Source organism: Phaseolus vulgaris, chromosome 3, assembly GCF_000499845.2.
Source record: "Phaseolus vulgaris cultivar G19833 chromosome 3, P. vulgaris v2.0, whole genome shotgun sequence".
In the NCBI taxonomy this organism is placed as follows: Eukaryota; Viridiplantae; Streptophyta; class Magnoliopsida; order Fabales; family Fabaceae; genus Phaseolus; species Phaseolus vulgaris.
In genome coordinates, this window is record NC_023757.2 from 10,933,745 (window position 1) to 10,946,194 (window position 12,450).

At 34.0% G+C, this 12,450-nt stretch overlaps 1 protein-coding gene across 1 annotated transcript; it reads right to left on the minus strand.

The window, feature by feature from the left end:
* Positions 1-3,025: 3,025 nt before the first annotated feature.
* LOC137839104 (uncharacterized) lies at positions 3,026-11,707 on the minus strand. Its single transcript, XM_068648234.1, has 7 exons — positions 11,470-11,707; positions 6,507-6,622; positions 5,302-5,748; positions 3,520-4,329; positions 3,374-3,445; positions 3,180-3,253; positions 3,026-3,038 (listed from the first exon to the last, which is right to left on the minus strand). The coding sequence occupies exons 1-7, from the start codon at positions 11,705-11,707 to the stop codon at positions 3,026-3,028; spliced, it is 1,770 nt and encodes a 589-aa protein (XP_068504335.1).
* Between the last annotated feature and the right edge of the window lie 743 nt (positions 11,708-12,450).

The window sequence follows — 12,450 nt, forward strand, 5'->3', positions numbered from 1 at the left end:
ATACTTTTGAATCTATAACATATAGATTTGTAGCATTCTTCAAAATTGGTCAGTTTTAAAGTAAATATGTGGCTTTTAGATTCGGTAATCTAGAATGTTTCTAATTCTAGACTACACATAAAAAAAGAAGTTGAAATTTTTATTATTTGGCATAAATGGTTATGCGTTGAAAACTTGTAATGATGATTGTTGCAATTGAGGTCACGACAGGACCATGAAAAAAAACTTTAAAAAATAGACGAGTCATCATCGTAGTTTATCAAGGAGAACTACGGAAAAATCCTTAAAAGAAATTGTCTATGAAATCAAATTTAGGGTCCAGGAGTTGATTACATGTAGGGAATGTGTTAACACCCTACAAGGTTTGTCCTAAGACAATACATTTAATTAATTGTGCAAAATCAATGTAGTTTGTTAGAAATGTTCATATTTTTTCCCTAAACAAAAACAAAAATGCATATAAAAAGTATTTTTTATAATTTTTTATTTAGGCTCGAAAAGGAGTTACTTTCTTCCTACATATTATTAGGTTGTGAGATAAGAAGTAAATACAAACAATACAAAAAGGATTTGATGTCAGTCGAAGAGGAACTAGAAATGTGATTGTCCTTTCAAATTGCGAGTCAAACCAGTAAAAGGTGGTAAGGGTGGATGGTTCAATTCATTTGTGAGTCTCACAATCATGATTTGGTAGAGACATTGGTGGGTCATCTGTTGTTGTTTGTATTTACCTCCTCTCTCACAACCTAATAATGCGTACGTCATCCTTCCTCGTTGTCAGACCATGTATTCGACCTTTATATAACAATAACAAATCCATAATTATAGACAATACTTCTCACCCTCTCCAACAACTCATTTCAATTACCAACCTACAATAACATATGCCAAATTTATATATCATTCATAAAATACACTTCACATACTATGACTACAATAAAGCACATTTGACCTTACCTCATTTATAGTAAACGCCTCTCACTACACTCATGTGCCCTACGTTTATTATATAACGGGTTATAAGATATTGACTGCTCAAAATCAACATCATATAATCCATCCTACTCAACAATCTCCTTTTATATTCTCATGTATGAATCTACGGTATCCATTGGCATTATTGTATACAAAAACATACATGTCAAAAATATTAAAGTATTCATTCCAGATATTCATTTCCACAACACAAATTATTCATTCTGGATTCACACATCCAAACTGACAAATGACTTTCGAATATCAACATTCATACCTTTCTCACACACCCAACATTGGTTTTTTTACGCAAATATTTGGATACCTTATTATACATTTCAGATGTGGATATCCAGAAGTTACACTTAACAGTTCCAAATATCTACATCCGTAATGCATTTTATGGACATCGATATCCAGAGAAAATTTTGCTTAATTTCCTCCACCATGCAAAAACTGAAATGCTTACCTGAAACAACAACAAAAATTCCACTGCAACTAACAACAATGTATCGGCCGCCACACCACTCCAAATGACATACACCACCACCACCACTGCAAACGACTAACACCCAAAGGAGCTCCTTGCAACTGTTTTTTTCAAATACAAGTGACAAGGATGATTTTGGAATTTTAAAAAAATAATATTGGGTGCAGGTCAAAATCATATGGTGCAGGGAAAATTAAAATTATCCTTCACGTGGTGCCAGGAGTGCTTCTTCTTGCACCTCCATCCCTTCTTCAGCCACCCCCATAGTAAACTTGATTTTACTATTATGCCCCTCAGTAAATAATATTAAAAAATTAAAAGTAAACCTAATTTTACCTTTCCACATTTTGTTTTAACACTTTGCCTTTCACCCAACAGCAACACAAGTGCAGCGGCACCCACCCCTCTCCTTCAAAGAACCAACACGTTCACCCTCTTTCCTTCAAACCACCAACAAACACTCATCCTCTCCCAGCAGCCCCCATCCTCCCCTTCAAAGCAGCACCACTCACTTCCATTCTAAACTCCAAATCACTGTTCAAGCATTGAGCCTCTTCATTCAACATTGAAAAGGTTAGTTCCTGATTCTTTGTACCTCTTGGTAGAGGAACTGTTTTAAAGAATGCATTCTCTTTGTTCCGGATTACATAGGTTTTCGGATTAAATAATCCAGTAATGTTTAATTAGTTCTGGATTATATAATCTGGTATGTGTTTTTGAATGTTTTGGATTATGTATTAGTGTTATTGTTTAAGTTGGTTTTGGAATAGGTAATCCGGTAGTATTAATTTTAGGATTTTGGATTAGCTAATTTGGAAGTGACTTTTTTTTTTTTTTTAGTTTCACCTATGTAATCCGTGTTTAGTTTATTTTGTTTCCCGTTGAAGAACTTTTTTTTAGATTATGTGCCATGGTTCAACTATGACAAATATGACTAAAACAAGAGGTGGTGGATCTCAAGGTCATGATCGAACAAGACGGCATCCATCCATAGAAGAGATCGAGGTGTTGTCGAGGAAAGAATTGGTGTTGATGTTCATATTGATAATGACAATCAACAAGAATTACATGATGATGGGCAAGTGGTACCACGTCGTTGATATTCATATTGATGTTCATTTGGTACAACGTCGTCTCCTTCGTAGTCCAAATGCTGAGCAGGCATGTCTCTCGTCTCAAGATGAGGGTGCACATTCGGTAAGTTTTTTTTATTGTTATATGATTAAACAATATATTTGAGAAGTTTAATTTATTTTGAAGTTGGTGCTGCGTATATTTAGGCGCATTGTTAGTATTCTCCAACACATGATAGATTGTTGTCAGGTCACTGAAGGCACTGACGCATATGAGAGTATAGAGGCAGCGCTGCATTTATCCCGAAGTGTGACAGATGACGAGGCGGTGTACACTAGACAATCACGTAATGTTCGTGGACGTCGTTGATATTGTTTTTATTACATGATTGTAATAATAGTAACTTTGTATGTGTACAATATGGTTTAATTAATTTATGTTGTAGTGTTTGTTATTTTATTTTTATCTAACATAAACACGAATTCATTATGAATCGGAACTGAAGTAATAAATTATGAATAAGAAGTTAAGTAATAAATTATGTCTACATCAATCGTCTCCAAGGTTCACATATATCGGACTAATACTAATTAATTGGGTAAAAGATTGCATCCGTCCAACGTAATATGATGACCATAACCTTGCCTCTGGGTAACAATGTGTACACCATAAAATGTCAGCGGTAGGTATGGGACGATCATCAACCATTTTTACCTGCACAAAGTGTGAATCATATACATGGTCAGTACATAGTAATCGGTGTAGACTAACATCGGTACGGGGTGCAGTACGCAATGGGAAAATAGTAATATTTTGTTTCAAAGACAAACAGACTAAGATAATATTGTATCTGCTTGCTATTAAGTATCCCATATCCGGTATTGTTATCCATTTGTCAACACTAGCCTGCAAAATACAATAATGAAATTAGATAGCATACAAGTTCAATTAATCAATGCACATGACTCTTATGAATATACCACTGACAACTCATCCACTAGTAGGGATCTCTTGATATGTTCTACCCATTGATGACCACCTAACAATGTTGCGTATTCTTCACGCCACTGAGATATTTCTTTGAATAAATCCATTCTGATAAGTGGCCATGACTCTTCACCCATCCCCAACAAGGAGGCAATAACACGAAACCCACAATGTCCATCCGCTTTAACATCTATTACATCCAAAATATAAGGGTGACATTTCGGATGAAATTGATCAAACATGGGAATTGCATTGGTGTTGGTCGTCACCTTAACCTTTCCCTTAGGAGTCTTCAAAGATGATGAGTTATCGTTTACAAGATGGATGCGATCTACATGCTCAAAATATGAAGGAATGCGTTTTGCATACCTCTGAAATTTGTTTGCTTGACTCTTTTGGGATCCTTTTGTCTTAACTACATTAAGTGGTGCACATAATGTTGTCATGTCTGGGTAGGCAATTTCACACAACTTGTTTTTAATTGTCACTTTGCCACACATGTCAACTTGTTTGAACCGGGATAGAATGACATCCCATTCTTGTTGAATTGACAACTCAGATGATGAATCACATTCAAATAAATCTGAAAAGCTCAGTCTCGTCCACATAACATGAACTTCATTAAGAGGAATGACACCCATAGCATATTTGGCTAATTGACAAGCACATGGTAATCTGTGAGTCCGTCTAAGTACACATCTACAACATTCACTATCAAACCCCACATCATTGAGCCGATCAAACTCTTCAGCAATGAGAATCAAAGCATATTTAGATACAAAGCCAACCAACATTTTATACAACTGCACATTGAATGTGTGTCCTATCACATGTAGACTCATTTCAAAGGATGCCTTGATTTTGTTATGTTGAAGTATAATAACATGCTTGATAGCATCCCAACATGAGCACAAGTCTCCCATGCTATTTTGTAATATTCGTTTCAAAGACTAATGAGATTATTCAACCCTGTATAAGTATAAAACATAAAACAATTAGACGTTATACATGTTCTAAACAAAGTAAAGGCATTGATATACCTGTTTGATGTTGTATTTCTCAAATGCATTAACGAATTTGTCCAACACTTTACAAATTTTTCTTTGTGCGGAATAATCCATGTGTTCTTCACATATTCAACAAGTAATGGCCACGGTGAACAAATAGTTTCAAAACTTTTAATAAACTCATCAAATTTAGCAATATTTGTACAGTCAATGATAGTCCTCCATGAATCCATCACAATTTCCCAAGCCTCGACAGAATCAACCAACATTTTACACTTTGCTTTAACATTCTTATTGATATGAAACCGACAAAGAAGATTTCTTGCTTTAGGAAACACGATATTGATGGCATTCATCAAAGCAAGATCTTTCTCACAAACAATGACTTCAGACCCCACATGCGATGTCAAAACTGACCCTCTAAATTTTTGTAGTGCCCATATGAAGTATTTTTCCTTCTCGCTAGATAAGAATGCAAAACCAGCAGAAAAGGGACAAACTTGTACAAGTCACACCAACAATCTCAAGCAAAGGCAGTCGATATTTGTTTGTTTTGTAAGTCGTATCCATCAAGAATACAATGTTGAATGCATTCAAAAGTTTCACAGCATCAAGATGAGTCCAACAAATATCACTAACAATATTGGAAGACTCATGACACGTACTCCAGTGAAGATAGTTTTCACGGTATAACAACATCATTAATTGTTGTAATTCAGTTCGTGGTCCTCTAATTGATCTCTTGTACGAGTATCTTGCATTGTATACTTGCTTTATTGTTGTCATATTATCCTCATTATTCTCCTTCAAAGTACGTAGTATGTTACTCGGTTTAACCATGCTTTTAGTCATATCAACAAGCATGAAATGTTCATTCGCTTTTAATTTGCCCGCATATGGATGACCAACTAATGTATCATACAAATCATGATTATAAGTACCACATATTACCTTAAGTACCCAACCTTGACCCTTTCCAATAGGTTTACCTTGCAATTTAAAGGGACATTGACATTTTCGAGTACTAGTTACAGTAACCTCCAAACCATCCTTGTACTTTCTGTAACTACCCCCCATTTCACAGCCTAATAAGATATATGTTTTTCTCTCTTGTTTTTCATTTGCTATGTCAGACCGAATAATGACAATAACAAAACCAAGTCTATAAGCAACCCTATGGACCCATTCAAGTAAGTCTTCTCGCGAAGGAAAAACCTACACAAAGTTATCCCAACAATATTACAAAATCACTTCTTCAAATTATAAAGCAATAAACATAAATAGAATGAAATTTTATTCACCTCATCTGTTGTAAAATTAGTACCATAATCCTCTTCAACTAATTCATGTTGATGCACATAATTCATTAATTCTTCCATATATATCATTTTTACTTCATTCGATCTTTTTGCAATCAATCTAACCTCCATGTCCATACTTACACCTTCATTCATAAAACATAAATTTCTATTTTATTAATTTTCATAATTCACACAAGTATGCAAAATAAAAACAACATTCAATTACCCTTCCGGATTGTGTAATTCATAAGTCAAATAATACCTTCCGGATTAGATAATCCGTAATGCATTTGACAACTTTAAAGTGACTTCCAGATTGTGTAATCCATAAGTCAAATTAAAACAACAAATTGCATTCTGGATTACATAATCCATAAGTCATATTTGAAGTTCTAAAATGACTTCCGGATTATGTAATCCATAGTTCATTTTTTTACCGTATTACACAATTCAGAAAAGTGAGTATGTTTGTTCCAGATCCGGTATACCTCCGATTTAACTAATCCGAATCACTTTAATATTGTCTTATGGATTGTAAAAACATTCTGGATTATAGGGGTGAAGAACATGAAGTTCATTGCTTTGCATTAATTGTTACGGATTATACAATCCGATGATCTAGCGGATTAACCCAATCCGGAAAAATAAGTGTTTAAAGCACTGAAGACTTACCTTAGAATGACGAGCCGTGAAGACCACCACGACAGCAACACTGTTGGCACCACCACCACAGTTACCACTGTCACTACCACCACAAGGCACCACCACAAGCACCACTATTACCACGACTAGAGCAACAACAAGCACCAAGGACCAAACACATTCGTTTTCAATATGCAAAGGTAAAACAAATTTTTTATTTTTATCTTTTTTACTGAAAGACAATTTTGGAATTTTAAAAGTGTATGGACATGGCTGAAGAAGGGAAGGAAGTGCAGCAAGAAGCACTCTGGTGCCCGAAGGTGGCTTCTTCAATTTCAATTTGCATTGATCCAAATAATTACTTCGTGAACCAAAAACTATGGCCATTCACACTACTGCAGATTAGTTGGCAGTGGAACTAGTATGTCTCAAAAGTCTCGACAAACTAAAAATTAACCTTGGAAAAAGAATTTTAACAAATACAAAAAATTGAAATTCATGAAATTTAAATTAGTTATAATCGAATTTTCTTTATTTTTTTAAAATAAAAGAATTGAAATATTTATATTTCAATTTTCACATTTGAACAAATTGAGTTTTTCACGAAGAAAAAAATTAAAACATAAAATTTTAATATTAAATATTACCAAAATAAAATTAGCCAAGTCCAAATATTCAAATAATATATAATAATTTAAAATAAAAATGTTAGTATTTTTTACATTAATATTGATCAGCTTTATAAAATAAATATAATATTATTTACTAATTATTTATTAATAAAGATAAAGGCAAGCTAGTTATAAAAATACAATAAAAACCCTGTATCATTATTAAGATTTAATTGAAATTGATTTTTATATTATCCAATGATATGGTGCTCGTATAAAGAAAGCTAAAAAAATGCCCTCAAGTTTATTTTCTTTTTATATATGGTTTATAATCCTTCATCATTCATGTTATAAATCCTTCACCATCCTCATTCAACCACATTCCACATTTATCTTTGCAGCGAACAAATTTTAAAAAAAAAACATTTAATTGTTAATTTATGCAAAAACCAAACTAAACCAAACCATTTTATTATTATTAGTTTAAGCTGTTTTAATATCTTGGTTCTTTTAGCTAACCATCTTCTATTATCTTTCTTTGTTTATACACCTTTTACCCTCCTAATATACTTTCCACGTTCAGGTCTCTCAGCTCTTAAGTTACAAACATATTCTGCTATCATTTTCCTTTTACACCTTTCACCGTCAATGCATCAAACACTATCTAATATTCAAAGGCTTCCTTGTAAATTCTTCTCTTATCAACACTTCTAAATACACACGAATCCACATGCATCAAGGCTTGAATTAAATGTAAAACAATTTCTTTTATTTAGTTAATAATAAAGAAAAAAATGTCATAGAAATTAGTTTAAAAAGTTATATATATATATATATATATATATATATATATATATATATTATACACATGTGTGTGTTGTGTATGTGTATATGTGCAAATGCAATTGCACACTTTCTAAGCCAAACAACGAAACAGATGTCTACCGCAGCATAAATATTCTGCACACAATGATTCAAGCGAAATTGACTATCTTAACAAAATATTATACAGAGGACCTTTGAATTCCTCTGAATACGAGTAATATATATTCATCAATATATGGTGAACATTGTCAGCAAGACATATTTACAAACCCTATTTAAGTCTGCCTCTGCCTTTAATTTGACAACTTACGATGAATCAGTACTAATTATATGCATTGAGAAGTAATATATTCCTTTATGAAACTTGAGTTATGCTCACTTTATCTGGAGACATGAGTAATCAAATTAAGACAGAGTAAACAAACGAGTTCCCCATTGTGCTTTAAAAGTCAAGAAATAACTTAAATCAAATTTGAAAAAGTCAGATTTAGAGTACATCACAGACACTAGAACTAAAATAGAATTTTGACGAGTTTGTTTGGTAGCGAAAATCCTACTAATAGGAATAATAGATATACTAAAACAAATTTTGACACTCATTACTAATGATAGCTGTTACCAACGTAAAGTTGACCGTGATGGAACTCATTCATACTTATTTGACAGTCCTAGAGAAACAGACACGTATTCTTTCTCACAACACAACTGATGAGGGTAAAATGAATATAATGCCCCCTACCAGATGCTGAAGAGCTTTTTGATCAGTCTTTATGATGAAATGTTACCCCCACAAGTAGTGTTGCCATTTTTGAGAAAACTGCATAAAATTCTTTCTCATAAGCTGAAAACAACTCGTACTTAGGTCCCAATGCCTTTGCTAATGTAGGCAATCAAATGTTCATTCTGCAACAAAACAGCCCCAATGCCTCCTCTCGATGCATCTGTCTCAATGGTGAAAGGTTGTGTGAAGTCTGGCAACCTCAAAACAGGTGCAGACATGAGTGCCTGCTTAAGCTTCTGAAATGCAGTTGTTTCTTTAATTCACTTAAACACCTTCTCCTTTTTAAACAATTTTGTTAGTGGGGCTACAATCTTTCCACAATTCAAGATGAACCTTCTGTAATAGCCTGAAAGGCCTAAAAATCCTCTTAGTTCCTTAATTGTTGTTGGAGTGGGACATTGTTGAATTGCTGAAATCTTGTCTTTGTCTAATTGTACCCGTAATTGAAATCACATGGCCCATATATGCTATTTCCTTCTTTCCAAAACTACATTTTTTATAGTTGACAACCAAGACATTTTCCTCCAAAATCTGTAATGTTGTAGTCAAGCATTCCACATGATCATTCCAAGTCTTGGTATAGACTAAGATGTCATCAAAGAATTCTAAAATAAACTTAAATAGATTTTGAAGATGCCATTCATGAGTGATTGGAATGTGGTAGGTGCATTACCCAAACCAAAGGGTAAAACAGCCCACTCGTAGTGTCCACTCTAAATGTTGATTTATGGATATCAGCATTCTAACTTGGTTATAGCCTATAGCCACTTCTAAGATCTAGTTTGGACAAGAAACACGCCCCATTCAATTCATCCAGCAAATCTTTATTAGAGATATAGGAAACTTATTTTTTTATGGTGAATGCTCTAAGTTTCATGAAATTTGTGCAACACCTCCAAGAACCATCCTTCTTTTTTACCAACACCAAAGGAGAAGCATAAGAACTAGTATTTTCCCTTATAAATCTTGTTGGAGATCCTACATCGACTAGAGATAAGGACATTTAATAGTTTATAAGTTGAAGCAAATTTCACCTTATGAACCGGTTTTATAAGATTGAGTTAAGTTTAAAGTTCACTTTTTAATATGGTATTAGAGTCATTTAGAGTTTATCCTAACGAGAGTTCATTGAGCTTATCAGGACACCCGTTATTCGGCCGCTATCAGATCACTCATAATATATAGACTCAAGCACGAGTTGGCAGGTCTCAGCATGTGTTAGAGATTCCACATCGACTAGAGATAAGGACATTTCATAGTACATAAGTGGGTGCAAACCCCACCTTATAAGTTGGTTTTATAAGGTTAAGTTAGGCTTAAAGTCTACTTCTTAATATAAATCTCATTGCCAATAATTTTTATACTTGTCTCTCAATTTCTTCTTTTGGGGCATGTGGGTATATATATGATTTCAAGCAAACTGATGTGTCCTTGATTAGATTGATATTGCGATCACATTTCCTCTTAGATGGCAGTTGTGTAGATTCCACAAATAACCACTAAAACTATTGTACAATTTTTGAAAGATCATTTTGTCTGGTGTTAGAACCTATTGATCAACTATATCAACAACATTAAGTAAAATTGATCCAAGCAATTCAGGTAATACACAAGTGCCTTGTACCAGTTTGAGTTTCCGTATCAATTCTTGAAGTGATGCGCCTGGTTGATCTCCTTGCAATATCACCTCCTGGCCTTGATGATTAAATCACATAGTAAGAGTTGCATAGTCCCAATAAATTTCACCCCAAGTGTCCTAAACCAGTGCATGCCCAAAATGATCTCAAATGGGTTGCTAGGTAACACTAAAATATCTGTTGTAAATGTATGATCATTGAATCTCCATGTTATTTGCTCACACAATCCTAGTGAATAATAGCTTTTTATCAAAAGCAACCATCACCAGAAAATCCTTGACAAAGTATTTTCAACCCAAGCAACTTAACCCATGTGTCCTAATAAAATCATTAGTACTTCCTGTGTCCATCCGAAAAGGTACTTTTTGCATCTTGATTAATCCTTGAAGCGGCAATGTATTTCCACCAGGTATGCCTTGTAAAGCATGGAGGGAGATGTGTACGTCTGCATCGTGAATCATACTGTCAACTATTGCTTGTTCTTCCTCAGAATCAGTGTCTTGCACTATATTTGCCTATATTTCTTCTTGAGCATAAAAGAGTGCATTTAATTTACCCCATACTTTACATTTCATCCTATGGTTTTTATCCCTCTTACCAACACAGAATTGACACAATCTCTTCGCAATCCTATCACTAACTTCGTTTCTAGAAATAGAAGTTGATGTGTTAACTTAGAATCTGCAGTTGCTAATCACGGCACTGAAGCTATAGGATGATTCTGCTGCAGACTTGTTATGGAATGACTCTGTTGTGAGTTAACAGGTGCTGACCAAGATGTTGTATATTTTGTTTGTGTTTCAAAACTGCCCACTTTTTTAAAAAAAAAATCTTCTTGGTGGAATCTTGCAAAATACACAGCTTCTTGCAGCAACTATGGTTTGTGGACTCTTACTGATTTTTCCAGTTCACTTTTCAATCTAGACAAAAAAAAACTTAATGCCATGGATTTTGACAGCTACACAAGCCAATAGAGAATCAAATGCTTCCAAATATTCACCCAAATCTCCTTCCTAGTGCAATCATGATAATTTTGTGACAGGATCCTCAAATGCAGTGTCATCAAACCGATATGCCACATCTTGCAAACTTTGTTCCCAAGATTTATTCTTGAAGTCTTTACCATGAAAATGCTTTACCATCCATGGATAAAAGTAATAACTCCCCACGTTGTTCTGTCAGTATAGCCTCTAATTCAAAAACCTGCTCGGCTTTTGTTCTCCAAACCCGAAAGTTAGTTCCATCAAATGTGGGAAATTGAATTTGTGCACGTTCTATTACAAACTCATCAGAATCAGGTGTGTCTGGAACACCAGCAGCAGTCACAATTTTCTTGGCCCGTTCAAAGATGCTATGGAAGAAACGAAACTTTAACATTTGTTGCAGCAAATCCAATGATTTCTCTGTAGATTCTTGTGCTTTCGTAATGTCTGCTCCAACATGTGAGTTTCCAGTTCCTTTGTGAACACCATCTTCTCCCAAACGTCCCTAGCTAACTGATACCAACTACAACAAACAAAGGTTGGTTAGCTCCAACCTTGATTGCATTCACTCACTCGCGATTCACTAAGAAATTGTAAAGGATACTGAACTATGAAAATGATTATTTATTACCCCAAAATTTTGTACAAGAGAATCTATATATAATTTTGGCTTCCACAGCTAAAACTATTTTTACGCCAAAATTAAACCACTTATTTTCTAAGTAATTAATAACAGAATTAACCCTATTTTTAATTCTGTTTACTTCTTGTTTTACAGAAGGAGCAAGGAAACCAATAAATTTATTTGGAAAATGTGATGATGATCTATATTGTTCTATTATGGTTGAGCATGTGCGATATCCTGCTAGTAAAACTCATCACTCATTGTCCATTATTTCTTCTCTAGATATTTTTTCCACAATATATACTCAATTCACCATACATTTGTCTTTCAATAACATTGGATTCTTTCTATTATTTCATCTTCTTAAAGTTGCATATTGGGGTTTTTTAAAGAGTAAATAGCAGTTAAGGAAAGATAAGCAGATTTTTAAAAAACCCCTTCCCATTTAAACGAGAACGTATAAAAAAAAGATGATAATAAAATATGTTTATACAGTGACGTTAGCTTAGGAA